A 15,070-nucleotide genomic window follows, 5' to 3' on the forward strand; every position below is an offset into this window, starting at 1 on the left:
CAGTGGATAGAGCGTCAGACTGGGATGCAGAGGACCCAGGTTTGAGACCCCAAGGTCACCAGCTTGAGCGCGGATTCACCTGATTTGAGCAAAAGCTCACCAGCTTGGACCCAAGGTCGCTGGCTCGAGCAAGGGGTCACTCAGTCTGCTATAGCCCCCCGGTCAAGGCACATATGAGAAAGGAATCAGTGAACAACTAAGGTCTTGCAACGAAAAACTGATGGTTGATGCTTCTCATCTCTCTCCGTTCCTGTCTGTCTATCCTTGTCTATCCCTCTCTCTGACTCTCTCTCTCTCTGTCTCTGTTAAAATAAATAAATAAATAAATAAATCAAGCAAGTGACCTGATGTATGTGATGGGCATTACTAACGGTCACCGAGTATTTCTAGCTCTCTTTCTAGGCATATAGGAGATTGCACTTCCCCACCACTTACAATAGGAAGTGTGGGCATGTGACAGATTTGGCCAGTGAAATGTGAGAAGAAATAGCACGTGTGATATCCACCTCGAAGCTATTAGAACAGTTTTTGATTTGGCAAGTTCTCTTCCCCTTCTGAGGGAAGCAGAGAAGAGCACGTTCAGTGGGGGGTTCCAGGAGGTTCCTGAGATGCTGCGATAAGCAGAGCCTCTCTCTTTCCCCACTTCCCTACATCCTGTGATGAGTATGAAGTTTACATGGAGAAAAAAAAAAGACTTGTTACTGTAAGATTCCGAAATTTGAGGATTGTTTGTAACTGTCCCAAAAGTAACCTAAGCTTTCTGATATAATGTACAATTTTAAGGGGAACACTGTCACTAATACGGATGATGGATTTCGCAAGAGAGAACTTGCAGGGGAGGCCAAGGTAACCCACAGCTGATTACTGCAGGCACCAGGCAGGGCTGTCAGCTTAGAAAAGTGGTAGAAGAATCCAGAGATGTCACGGCAAGAACTGACATGCGTGGTTAATGACTGAGATTCTAAAAGGACCAGGGAGTCGACTGCTCTAGAGGTGTTGAAAACAGAAGGTTCTTGAGAGAAGAGGAATGACGAAGTGGGGAAATGAAGTAAAACAAGATTCATTTATAAATTAATTAAGACTAAATTTAACCTTTGGACAAGATTAAAGAAAGAGCTACAAGAAGATAAGCAAAGTGCAACTGGTCAACAGCAGAAGTAAATCCCTTTACAATGAAGGCTTTAGAAAGGTCTGGAAGAAAACAGACCTGAGTGTGAATCCTCACCCCCAGTGAATATGTTTAGTCATCCAACTTTATTTATTCAGCAAATAGTAAACAACTTCATTCATTCATTCATTCAACAATAGTAAAGAACATCACCAAGGCCCCTGCCCTAATGGGACTCCCATGCAAATGTAGAGAAGCCAACAGTACACTTTGCAGCACTATGCAGAAAACAGACGTGGTAGTATGATAGTGAAAAGGGGCAAGAATAACAATGTAGAGCTTGTCAAAGGCAATGACCACTTCATTTTGTTCAGAACCTTTTTCTGGCATCAAAGTCAAAAGCAGAACTCTCTGTATCCTTTGTACATACGAAAAGAACGGACCCTACTTCCCTTGGTTTATCGCATTTAATGAACCAACTGAAAAAAAATCAAATCTCTTGACCCCAAGACTGTTTTTTAAATTCAATAACCCTGACTAACAGCACCTCGTGAGCATAGCAAACAGCACTAAAGGAGGGTGGATGTATGTGGTAGGGAGGGGAGGAATGGGTGGTTGAATCTGGCTGTTAGACAAACCACTTCATTATCTGGAGATCTTGGTGAGCATAGACTCTGACTCAGTGGTCTGGGGCGGGGCCGAGAGTCTGCCTTTCCGCCCAGCTCTTCAGGATGCCGAGGCTGCTGCTCCCAGGGGTGCCCAGACGCAGTCCTAGATGCCTCAGTAGTTTGGTGACCTCAAGGGAGTGAGTGTGGTGTGCTTGACCCTTGCACTGCTAAGCTGAGAAGGGATTCTGTATTGTGTGCCGTTTCTCATCCACCTTATCTTCCTTCATGCACCTGGAGGCTCAGATTCTCCTATCTGTTGTTTTGTGAAGACCCTGGACAAGGGGCTGCCGCGGGATCACTGCATTCAATTCCTACAACTCCTGCAGGTGGGTACCAGGATTATGCTCACTGCACACAAGAGAAGGCCCCAGACCAGAGAGATTAGGTCAGACTATTAAATACAGAAAGGATTCAAATCCAGAATCTACAGCAGCGACTAAGCTCTGAACCACGGCTTCCTCCTTACTGTGTTCACATCCCAAGTTTCTCGCCTGCTCTGTTGCAGCGTTAGAAGTGACTTGCAGTTGACCGCTCCTCTCATTCCCAAGGTGATAAAACCAAGTCTGGTCTTCCATTAAAGTGACTTGGTTTCAGGGAAAAGCAATTAAGGTCCAAATTAAGAGATCTTCTGGAATTTAGAAGATCTTTCTTTTTTTTTTTTTTTTTTTGCCTCCAGAAAGTAATGTCATTTCTTGTGAGATTGTCACACACCAGTGGGAATTCTTGGACACTGTTATTTCATCAATAGAGCACCTGAAGTCCTATCTAACCAGGATGGCAGGAGAAGGTTCCATAAGAACTTCCAGGTCAATAGGAAAATGATACTACATATCACCCTGCAAACTCTGTGTCCTGGGCACACATAAGTCTTAATAAAGAGTTTAATATATATTTAATAAACATACAATCTTAATAAGTATAATAAATATTTAATTTTATTTATGATATTTATAATGATACAATAAACATCAATAAGGATTTGACAATAAAAGTCCATTTCATTACTCTCCTAAGAACAGACCCTGATTCAATGCAGCTAACTTAACCAAAACACACACCTAAAACAGTGGCTCTCAGATTGGGTTGCTCATAGGAGTCTCCAGGGAGCTTTACAACAAACAGCTGCCTGAGTCCTTCCTCTGGAGAGTCTGGTATAACTGACTTGAGATAAACTAAGCATCAGGATTTTTAGAAAGCTCCTTTGAAGATTCTAATGCACAGCCACAACTGACAATCGCCTGCACAAAACACAGAGGAAAAACTGTAATATTCCACCGTCGGCCCCCAAAGAGGGCAGGACACGTCTTCATTCATCCGTAGTCAGGGTTTTAGCATTAGTAGACCACATTCTAATTGCAAGCAAGTGGTTCTTCTCAATCAGTGACCAACCCCATTATTTCACACTTGGTGTTTGATGACCACCTATGGGCCCCTGTGAGCAGCGCTGCTCCCAAGCAGGAGCTCCGAACCTGGAGAGGAATTCAGGTGGTCTGTGAACTTGGATGGGAGCAAAAGTTATATCTCCAACTTCACTAACTTTCCTGGAAGTTCAGCGTTTCCTTCAGTTTTTAAAAAAAAAATTTTTTTTTAAATGTATTGATTTTAGCAAGAAGAAGAAGAAGAAGAGAGAGAGAGACAGGAACATCAATCTGTTCCTGTATGTGCCCTGACCCGGGCTCGAACTGGCAACCTCTCAGCTTCAGGCCGATGCTCTTACCAATGGAGCAATCTGGCCAGGGCTCTTCAGTTAGGAATACAGACAGCAAATCACAGTAGTATTGGCAGCTCCTGAGCCTGTGCAGCCACTGGTATGTTCATGTCACATTTCAGTTTTGTAGTAGTCAACTGCTTTGAGATTAGAGTTATTTTCATTGATCTGTTTAGATCTATGTATTTAATGTAATATGAATGATGCATATCTGTTGCTATATCATAACTTCAATATTTGGACAATTGTAAAACTGTTTCTGATTTATTTGTATTTTATGCATTTAAAAGCATTATTCTCAGAAGGGTCTAAAGACATCAGCAGAGCCACTGTGGTCTGTGGCACTAGAAAGGGCACCAGCCGTGCTTTGAAGAGCGCTGTAGATAACTGCGCGTTTGCATCCAAGACCACCTCCGCGAAGGGCGCTCTCTCGGGAGGGAGACACCCTGGACCAAGTTGGCTTTCGGTTTCCCCTGTATTTCCGCAGATAAGATTTAGCCTAAAAAAGCCAGTTCAACACAGGAGAGAATAGGATGGGCATTCTCTTTCCCCTCAGCTGCCTTTTGCTCTTGGCATTTCGGAGCGCCCAGGCTGCCAGCCTGGTGGTAACTTGAGCCTCCAAATTAATCAAAACACACAGCGCCCAGATCAAGCCCAGGCAGACAAGCCAGACACGTTCTCCTCTGGTGACCCCTGGGCCCCGGCTGCCCAGCCCCTCCCGCGCCTCCGCGCGTCCCACCTGAGACGCCAGGCTTCCTCCTCCGCCCCCCACCGGCAGGTGCCCCGTGCCCTAGGGCAGGGATCGCCGCGCCTGGGTCGCGGGCGCCTTACCTCGGGGGGCCGCCCACAGCGTCGGGAGCCGCCTCATCGCCAGCCGGCGCGGCGCACACCTCCCGGCCCCGCCGCGCCCAGAGCGAGGCGCGACCCAGCCGTCTCTGCACCGCGCCCGCGGGCCTGGGGCCGGCGGCTGCGAGTTGGAGGCGGGTTGGGCAAAGGGAATGCGGCGAGATGGCACCGCCGGGAGCCGGAGTCAGCGGGGCCGCCCGAGTGCCGACGCCCGGCGCGCCTCCCACTTAATCTGGGCACGGCCGGTGGCCACTCCCTCCACCCCGCGCAGCCACCTCCTCATCGCACACCCCCAAAACTCCCCACCTCGGCACCCCCTGCCCCGCCTCGGCTCCGCGACCTCGGGGGCATCACCTCCCTGACCCCTTCTTTTGGGTCCTCGCCCACCTGTCCCGCAGGCCCGCAGCCCGTTCTCGCCTGCTGGGCACGACGCCCAGGTCGCAGGGACATCGCCTGGTGAGTTACAGGGGCGGGGGGGACGAGGGCGGGACCTGAGCCACTTCTTCCCTCCCTTGGAGCCACAGTCAAAAGCCTACAGAGAGCGCGGCTGAGCCCTACAAAACCCGCCCCGGGCCGACTGGCGAGGCGAGCGTCCCAGCCGGACTCCCCTGTCCGCGCCACGCAGGGGACGCGGTGCCCGGAGAACCTGCGGGTCACGGCACACGCTGGGACTCTGAGCGGGCGCCCACCATGCGCCCCGGGACGGCGAGGAGCCCACTCGCGCTCCTGCTGCCGCGGGTGCTGCCGCTGCTGCTGCTGGTGGCCGTGCCTGCCTCCGGCAAGGTGAGTTAGGGGCGGTGCCACCCCGCCCTCACGCGGCGCCCTTCAACCCCCACCCTCGCGTCCTGGGGGACTCGACGGCCCTACCTGCCGGAGCGCTGTCCTGGAGACCCTGCTTGGTGGGTGCGGCGGCTGCAGGCTCCACGCAGGTCCCTAAGACCGCAGCGTGGGGATGCAAGCAAGCGGTGCTGCCCGGGGTACAGGTGAAATGCACCCGGCTGGAGGGAGAGGCAAAGAGGAAATGTGTCGCCTCACCTAGGTGTCAGGGGTGGAAGGAAAGGCCTAGATAGAGAGATGGTAGGTAGGTAGATGATAGATAGATAGATAGATAGATAGATAGATAGATAGATAGATAGATAGATAGATAGATGATAGATACAGTAGAGAGATAGATTAGATAGATACATAGATAGATGATTAGATAGGTAAGTAGGTAGGTAGATAGATATTGTAGATAGATAGATAGATAGATAGATAGACAGATAGATGATAGATAGATGATAGATAGATACAGTAGATAGATAGATTAGATAGATACATAGATAGACGATTAGATAGGTAGGTAGGTAGGTAGGTAGAGGCACATAGATAATCGACGGAGATGAATATGTGAGAACACCGGATATAGAGACACACGATGTCACACGCTGGTGAATGAGAGCCGGCAGCAGGTCCTGGCAGAGAGCACCTACCGGCTGGTAGTGGAAACCGGCGCAAGAGTTCTGGCCCTGCCACTTCCTAGCTGTCACTTCACACTGAACTCTCTGACCTCTCCAGGGCTAGATTTCCTCCTTGTCAAAATCTGTCCACTAGTCAGTGTTGAGTGCCTATCGCTGGGAAGAGCAGACGCCATGGCAGAAGAGTTAACATCCCCTTAGACGTAGAGCTCATGTTCGTCTATAGGAAGCCATCCGTCACTGTCATTTCTATTAGAATTTGAAAGATGCCCCATGCCTTTACATCCACCCCCATATTTCTTACTCTTTGAGATTAAAGATTAAATTGAGTGTCCTCCCAACCACTGTTAGGACTCCTAGAATTGAGTTACTCAATTTTAACTTGTGAAAATGAAATTCAACTTTTCAGATTCTTTCTGTGATTTTTACATTTAAAATTTTAATTTGGAAAAAAAAATTAAATTGGGGTGATAACACAGTTGTTTCATTCCAAGGACAAACAGATGTTTTACAAACTTCATGACAGAATATGATTGGCAATCAATAGTCACATGCAAATGTGTTACAGGAAAAGATGTTTAGAACCCTTGGCCACATGTCATCCAAGTATTTTCCATATACATTTACATGTAAAGTTATTACAGGTGAAGCTCAATTGCCCTTTGATCACCTCCATAACGTCTCCCCTTCGTCCCTCTAAGCAAACCCACTCTCACCGCTTCATGTTCCTTTCCGGACGTTTCCTAGGCATTCCCATGCACATATGTGGACCCACAAGCAATATGTGTTTGTTTTTTTAATAGAAGTGATACAATTGATTTTACATAGATATATTTTCTATATTATATATAAATATCCTTTTGCAATCTACAAATCTTTTACTTCTCTGTTCCCTTGCATAGTTTTCCACAATATGAATATGCCAAAGTTATTGGGCTTTTCTCCTACTGATTTACGTTTTAGGATGTGGAGTGCTTTACATTTTAAAGGGTTTTGTAATCCATGTAAATCTCTTCATGGAGCTGGGTCTAGCCAATGCACTTTGCATAGACTAAGGTAGCTCAGTACCTCTGGTTATAGTGGATGAAACCCATCCAAGTCAGTGTTGATTGTCTACCTGCTTCAAGCCAGGAATAAAGAAATCCAACAAGCAAGAAATTTAAGGGAAGTTTATGATGTGGGAAGGCCTGGGGCACACGGCTTTGTAGACTTTGAAAAAAAAAAAAGGAGGTATTAGGGATTGGTGGAGAAAGAGAGGAGTAATTCCGTGTGTGCAAAGATCAACCAGAAAAAATGGGGCTCTGTGGTCATGTATCCTCTAATTATATCAACTTTCAATTATATTGTCTTATTTCTTTATTTTTTACATGTAAACGATTTTGTTTTGAGTTTGGCCAGATCATGATGACTTCTTGCTTATATTATACTTAATCCATTTGTATCGTTTTTGTAGTCACTTGAAGTCAGTTGTTAAAAACTTAAAAGAGGCCCTAGCCGATGGCACAGTGGATAGAGCATCGGCCGGGCATGTGGACACCCAGGGTTTGATTCCAGTCAGGGCCCACAGGAGAACCACCTGCTTCTCCACCCCTCCCCCTTCTTTCTCTCTTCCCCTCCCACAGTGGCTTAATTGGTTGGAGTAGTACCGGAACTCCCTTGGAGTGCATCAGCCTCAGGCACTGTAACTTGCTCAGTACTAAAGCATTGGCCCATGATGGGGTTGCTGGGTGGATCCCAGTCTGGGCACATGTCTGCCTCACTATCTCCCCTCCTCTCACCAAAAACAACAACAACAAAACTTAAAAGAATTATCATTTCCAGTGCACCTGTTGAATTACACAATGTCATTAGAAACCATGTCATGTGCCTTCACCATATGTAGAAAAGGAATCACAAGTTAACTGATAACTGGTCCACCTGGTGCTGGCATGGCTCCCTCCACAGGGTAACTCTGACATTAGCCCAGGCCCTTGTCCTCCCTGAGCCTCGGTTTTCTCAGCTGTAAGACAAGGGAGCTGAAACTGCTGGTGGGTGGGGCTAGCAGGTGAGAAAGTGAGAGGCCTCGGGGCAGGGGACAGTCTTCAAGACTGACCAGTTCTTGGCATTTTAGAATGCAGGCTCGGGAATGCCAGAATCCCTGCTTGTTCAGGAGAGAAGCTAAGAATCTAGTTTCCCCTAGAAATCTCTCAAATCCTAGATGTTAGCAAATAAGCCAAACCTTTGCAAAGCACAGGGTTTGGGGGGGGTGTGCGCGCATGTGCACACGAAGGCCTGAAGTACACAGGGCGAAACTTTTTAAGTGAGAGCTGAACTTCCGAACTTACCTTTTGGATCCCGATACTTAACCATCTTTGTGCTGCACTAGGTAAGGATGTATTTTGCTCTAAGTTGCTGCAGTTTTACTTTAACATTTCTCAGAATGGGGAGCTAACAGTGGTGTTGACCCCGCAGTCCCAGCTGGGACAGGGTGGATCTGTCCACTCCCACAGTCTGTTCTTGTAGGCATCCAGCCCCAAGCCCGTGGGTCCGACTTCCCCAGGTTTGGTCAGACATCCCAGGTTTGCAGCTCTTCTCAGACCCAGCTGCTCACCCACGTGGGACCCAGAGGCCCTTTGCTGTTGCCACAGACAGTGGACCTGTGAGTGGAGCTGGAGAGAGCTCCCTCTCTGATACCTGGGGAAGGTGAGACTCACTGTTTGAGGTAGCATGGTTTATCCCTCCTCTTTTGGCCCTGAAATTCCAGACAGGGAAGAAATGTGGCAAACAGTATCAGAAGCTGAGTAATAGCTGCATTTAGGTAGGGAGGATGCTTTCTCAACAAGTTGCATTTTTAAATTGAAAAATTTAAGTGGAATTAGGAAATATTTCAAACTAACAAGAAGTGAGGTAACAGACACCCATGTATCTATCCCTGAGATTAAGCAAGTATAAATAAGCTTTGATCTGCTTGCTCTCACAACTCTCCTTTTAGGAGAAACAGTATAGAAAGGGAGAAAGCCACACACACATTCTGGGCCCCGTCCCCCATCCCAGAAGGTCTGCATACAGCGGAGCCTTGAACAACATAGGTTTGAACTCTGAGCCCACTAATTTTTTTTAATAAGAGCAGATGGGCCTTCCAATCCCAGGGTTTCCCATCCTTGCGTTTCCTATCAGCAGATTCAACCTACAGCAGATCAAAAACAGTATATTCTTGCCCTGGCCAGTTGGCTCAGTGGTAGAGCATCGGCCTGGCATGCAGAAGTCCCGGGTTCGATTCCCGGCCAGGGCACACAGGAGAAGCGCCCATCTGCTTCTCCACCCCTCCCCCTCTCCTTCCTCTCTGTCTCTCTCTTCCCCTCCCGCAGCCGAGGCTCCATTGGAGCAAAGATGGCCCGGGCGCTGGGGATGGCTCCTTGGCCTCTGCCCCAAGTGCTAGAGTGGCTCTGGTCGCAACAGAGCGACGCCCCGGGGGGGGGGGGCAGAGCATTGCCCCCTGGTGGGCAGAGTGTTGCCCCTGGTGAGTGTGCTGGGTGGATCCTGGTCTGGTGCATGCAGGAGTCTGTCTGACTGTCTCCCCGATTCCAGCTTCAGAAAAATACAAAAAAAAAAAAATTAAAAAAAAAAACAGTATATTCTTATTCCCAACTGCACACCAAAAACACTGTTTTACAGAAGAGGTTGATTGAATCCACCAATGCAAAAGGCCGCTGTAGAGTCAAAAGTTACACCAGGATTTTCGATGGTGTGTGGGAGGTGTGGTACCCTTGACCACCCCATCCTACATTCTTCTAGGGTCAACTGTGTACCATTCCCACAGCATGCTTTTGTATTTATACTCCCTTTGTGTATGTGTGTGTGTGTCTCTATACAAAAATAAATATTGTTCTGTGGCTCTTCAAATGGAATAAGTGATTTTACAGTATACATACATAATGGGGCTTGCATAAAACCCAGTATTGGTTTTGGATATTATCCATGTTGATACACATAGAAGTGATTTATTTATGTACGAACCAATGCATAGCTGTTGCATGGTATCCAATCATATAAATAAAGCTCGGTTAATTTTTTCATCCCCCAAAACACAGAAAGCCTGTTTCCATTTCCATGTTTTTGCTTTACACAATTGAAATGGACATTTTCCTGTATGTGCCACTGTAACAACCAGCTTTTTATTTCCGAGGTGGAACTCAAAAAGGGTTCACAGAGAATGCATGATGTAATTTTATTAGAATTTGTCAAATTGAGCTCCAAAAGGTTAGGCCAACAATGATCCTGAATACCTATTTCTCTGTATCCTGAGTGAGACCTGGAGTTGTTAACGAGTGTGGAATAAGATCTTGTTCGGACTAGTGAGTTGGGGAATCTTTTTGTGTTGTAATTGGTGTTTATATTTCCCTTGGAGTGAATTATATGGACAGCTCTTTGCCTGTTTTTCTACTGTGGCCTTTGTCTTTTTGGTTACTAATTAATTAGGAGTTCTTTATATATACGGGTACTGGACTTTTGCCATTTAAATATGTGGAAAATATTGTATTTCAGTCTTTGAGTTATCTGTTCAGTTAGTTATTGGTGCCTTAATGTATCACATTTTTTCCCACTATCATCTCAAACTTAACCATTTTTTCCTTGATACTTTGTGTTGTGCATCTTTTTGAAGAAATCTTTTCCTTCCCTGGGATGTTAAAAAAATGTTCTCATTTTTTAAAATGTTTTACAGTTTAACTCTTTTACATTTAGAACTTTTAATCCTGGAATTCTTTTTCTGTATAGATAACAAATTGTTCCAACAATATTTATTGGATTCTTCATTCTTTTCCTCACTGACTTGTAGTATTATATCTGTAAACATGTGTACCAAACACCCATTTACATTTCAGTCTGTTTTTATATATGGTTCTGTTTATTTAGGGCTTTACTTTTTCAGAATGTTGTAGAGTTTTCTGTTTTTTCAATTTTTTTATTTTATTTTATTTTTTTATGGAGACAGAGAGACAAAGTCAGAGAGAGGGACAGATAGGAGCAGACAGGAAGGGAGAGAGATGAGAAGCATCAATTCTTCACTGCAGATCCTTAGTTGTTCAGTGATTGCTTTCTCATATGTGCCTTAACTCGGGGGCTCCAGCAGACCAAGTGACTCCTTACTCAAGCCATCAAACTTGGGCTCCAAGCCAGCGACCATTGGGCTCAAGCCAGTGACCATGGGCTCATGTCTATGATCCCACGCTCAAGCCAGTGACCCCTTGCTCAAGCCAGCAACCTTGTACTCAAGCCAGTAAAGCCAGCGACCTTGGGCTTCTAGCCAGCAACCTTTGGGCTCAAGCCATGGGGTCATGTCTATGATCCCACACTCAAGCCAGCGACCCTCTGTTCAAGCCAGCAGCCTCGGGGTTTTGAACCTGAGTCCTCAGCTTCTGAAGCTGACACTCTATCCACTGTGCCACTGCTGGTCAGGCAGCACACGCATTTTAATAAGCCATATTCTAATATCATTAAGTTTAAAATCTTGCCCTGGCTGGATAGCTTGGTTGATTAGAACAGGGGTAGTCAACCTTTTTATACCTACCACCCACTTTTGTATCTCTGTTAGTAGTAAAATTTTCTAACCGCCCACTGGTTCCACAGTCATGGTGATTTACAAAGTAGGGAAGTAACTTTACTTTATAAAATTTATAAAGCAGAGTTACAGCAAGTTAAAGCATATAATAATAATTACTTACCAAGTACTTTATGTCAGATATTCACTGTTTGGCAGAATAAATCTTTATAAAACAACTTACTATAGTTAAATCTATTCTTTTATTTATACTTTGGTTGCTCCGCTACCGTCCACCATGAAAGCTGGAATGCCCACTAGTGGGCGGTAGGGACCAGGTTGACTACCACTGGTTTAGAGCATCATCCCAATGCACAGAGGTTGCTAGTTCGATCTCCGGTCAGGGCACATACAGGAACAGACCGATGTTTCTGTCTCTTTCTCTCCCCCTTCCTTACTCTCTAAAACCAATAAATAAATTTTTTAAAATAAATAAAAATCAGCTTCAAAAAAAAGTTTAAAATCTTTTCTAATTGATTTCTGTATCCTATGTGTTATTTAAATGGTTTTTTTTTTTTAATATCCAAACATAAGGGGATTTTCTAGCTATCTTTTTTATTGAGTTGTGGTGGAAATAATATTCTGACTACAAAGATTTCTATATACAGCATATCAATTAGATCAAGATTTTGGTCATGTTTTTAAAATCATAATGTATATAAACACGTGTGTGTTTTTTTAAGCTAGCCTACTCAGTGGATATTTAATCTAAAATTCCATCCTTTCTATCAAATCTCGAAAATACTCAGACATTTTTTCCCCTGTATTTCTCCTTTCCCACTGCACTCCTGACATCCTTAGGCTGCATGCTGGACGTCTCACCTGTTCCTCCCTTCTCCTAGCTCCTTGCATCAGGTGCCTGTCACGTGCTCTCGGCTTCTCTCGGCCCCACGTTGCTCTGGGTTTGGGGTCCTCCGTCTCCAGCTGTCACGCGGCTGCAGGCTCCGCACGGGCACAGCTCGGTGTTTCCTCTGGACTCTTTCCCATGGCTTCTCGCTGTCCCCTAGAAGGGCAGGGGGTTAACACCCGCAGGGCCAATCTTTGTCCAGTGGGACACGGGAGCCATTGGACACGATTCTCCCCCCCTCACAGACAGTTGTCTTGAAGTGTGAGGTTTAGGCAGACTCCCCCTGAGACCGCCCACCGGGAGGAAGGAGACGGAGCTGCAGCTGCTGAGCTTCCCTGCACGGCTGCCTCCCTCCACGCCGCATTCTGAGAAACATCCTTCCACCTGTCTTTCTGCTGTCTGTAATTCTGAGTAGATTTTTCAATCTATTGTCATTGTTAATAGTAAAAGAAAACCCTGGAGCCTGACCAGGCGGTGGCACAGTGGGTAGAGCGATGGACTGGGAAACAGAGGACCCAGGTTCGAAACCCTGAGGTCGCCGGCTTAAGCACAGGCTCATCTGGCTTAAGTGTGCCATGGTCGCTGGCTTGAGCCCAAGGTGGCTGGCTTGAGCAAGGAGTCACTCGGTCTGCTGTAGCCCCCGGTCAAAGCACATATGAGAAAGCAATCACTGAACAACTAAGGTTCTGCCGCAACACAGAATTGATGCTTCTCATCTCTCTCCCTTCCTGTCTGTCTGTCCCTATGTGTCCCTCTCCCTTTCTCTGTCACAGAAAAAAAGGGAGGGAGGGAGGGAGGGAGGGAGGGAGGGAGGGAAGGAAGGAAGGAAGGAAGGAAGGAAGGAAGGAAGGAAGGAAGGAAGGAAGGAAGGAAGGAAGGAAGGAAGGCTCTGCAACCATTCGACACAGGCTATTAGCCTAGATCTATTAATAACCAGTTTTTAACTTTTTGTCTCAGTTTCCTTATCTTAAAATGAAAGTAAGAGATAAACCTCAGGACATCATGAGAATAAAATAATTTAATACACATAGCACATACTTGACCATGACATAGTAATCATTTAATAAATGCTAACAACGATTCTTTTCATTTCAATGACTATTGTTGGTGTCAGAAGTGTTTTTCTGGAGTCTAGATTTGTCTGCATTTGTTTTTTGTGGTGTCTTTTTTTCCTATTTTTTTATGCCTTTAATTACTTTACACATACTTATGTTTTTTTTTCTGATTCTTTTCCTGTGATCTCAAGGTCTGGGCATCTGTCTTGCTTCTGCCTATTAATTCTCACCCATGGGGAGGAGACAAAGAAAATGAGAGATTTGAGGAAAATAAGCCTTCGCAGTCATCACTCAGCCCCCTTCCGTTTTGCCTCCTTACTCACAGATTGAAACTGTCCTTCCCTGGGAGAAAAAAAGAACAAAGTATCTCTATGGCTTCCAGGGAATGTGTCCTCATTCGAATGGACGAATGGATGTATTAGTAATGGTCTGAGAGAAGGGGGGACGAAACAGGTTTCCTCTCAGATTCTCAGGTCACCCTCCTCCTGTCTCCTCCCACTGTCCCCTTCCACCAAACATACTAGGTTTTTATGTGACGATGTGGGTGGGTGGGGGCATGGCTAACCACCACACAGCCCCCAGCTTCTTCTCGGAGCAGACTGAGGGTCTTCCTCCCGTGTCTTTCTCCAGGGTTACAGTAGCTGGTCTGTTTACAGGCAGGATCATTAGAAAAACTGGGAATGAAATGAAATCTATCTTTTGTATTTCTCTTATAACTTTTGCCCGTGTTACCAAAGCCCAGTTATCCTGCCTGATGTTATCTATGAGTAAGGTTAATGTTAGTAAATATCGCAGTTGATTAAAACCCTCCAACCTGCCAGTGTATTGTTCCAACAGCAGGGCTGTCTGGTTCGCAGATGCGCTGTGGTCCGTCATCTGTGTGGATCTGACCATGCTCACTCAACGGCCTTCAGCGACAAAGCAGAGCCATCTCCCTCGGAGCAAAAGACTGTCCAGATCAGTAGAAACACAGGGTTGCTCGGGGCCTTTGGTTCTATAGTGTTTATATCCGTCTTCAGCCTAAACATTTTAATCATAACAGACTTTCACCGTAGGCCGTTTATTTCACCTCTATTTTCAGTTTGAGAAAATAGGGAAGCCAGGATCATATCAGCTTCTCAACAGAGGGCACATTCTCCACATCAGCCCTACTGCCAGGGCTGTGAACAGCTACCTGACATGTCCAAGCTGCCTTCATCTCTAAAGACCTGATAAGAAAGCCTCTTACTCCAGATTCTATGTTCATCTCCCAGGGTAGGATCACTGGCTCTTGTCTTCTTGAAGCACCTGCGTCATTCTTCTCATTCCTCCTGGGCCTCCTCATGCCCCTGCGAGTTGAGGCTCCTGCCTTCAGGTGCGTCTTCTAGCCAAGGATGAACTAAACCATTTTGGCTCTCTAATTTTCCATTTCACACGCCTTTGTAAACTCATATAAATAAACACCTATGTTCATATCATCCAATAGAAATATAATTCGAGCCATAACTATGAACCACTGACGTCATTTTAAATTTTCCGGTAGCCACATGAAAAAATAGAAATGGGTGAATTAACTTTCATATATTTTACTTATCAAACTACACCCAGAATGCCATAATTTCCATATGTAATTACTATTAAAATCATCAGTATATATTTTATAATCTTTTTTCAACTTAAGTTTTCAAAATCTGGTGTGTATTTTGCACGTCTAGAACATCTTAATTCAAAGTAGCCACATTTCAAGGGTATCGCCACATGTGGTCACCATCGTGGACAGAGGAGATCTACGTAAATGACATCAGATGAGAGTCTCTAAGGTCA

General features: G+C 45.7%; 2 protein-coding genes across 3 annotated transcripts in view; one reads left to right on the top strand and one right to left on the bottom strand.

Moving 5' to 3' along the window:
• COL4A4 (collagen type IV alpha 4 chain) overlaps nucleotides 1-4,683 on the bottom strand; it is a 127,958-nt gene extending 123,275 nt beyond the window's left edge. The window contains exon 1 of one of the 2 annotated variants that reach the window (XM_066346605.1): nucleotides 4,316-4,683. The gene's annotated coding sequence lies outside the window, so the exon portion shown is untranslated. The remainder of the gene's footprint in view (nucleotides 1-4,315) is intronic. The other variant, XM_066346606.1, reaches the window with a different exon arrangement.
• A 55-nt stretch (nucleotides 4,684-4,738) lies between these two features.
• COL4A3 (collagen type IV alpha 3 chain) overlaps nucleotides 4,739-15,070 on the top strand; it is a 136,290-nt gene continuing 125,958 nt past the window's right edge. The window contains exon 1 of the mRNA XM_066346607.1: nucleotides 4,739-5,113. Within this exon, the coding sequence (XP_066202704.1) occupies nucleotides 5,021-5,113 (93 nt within the window). The 5' untranslated portion in view covers nucleotides 4,739-5,020. The remainder of the gene's footprint in view (nucleotides 5,114-15,070) is intronic.

Source organism: Saccopteryx leptura, chromosome 7, assembly GCF_036850995.1.
Source record: "Saccopteryx leptura isolate mSacLep1 chromosome 7, mSacLep1_pri_phased_curated, whole genome shotgun sequence".
Taxonomy (NCBI): Eukaryota; Metazoa; Chordata; class Mammalia; order Chiroptera; family Emballonuridae; genus Saccopteryx; species Saccopteryx leptura.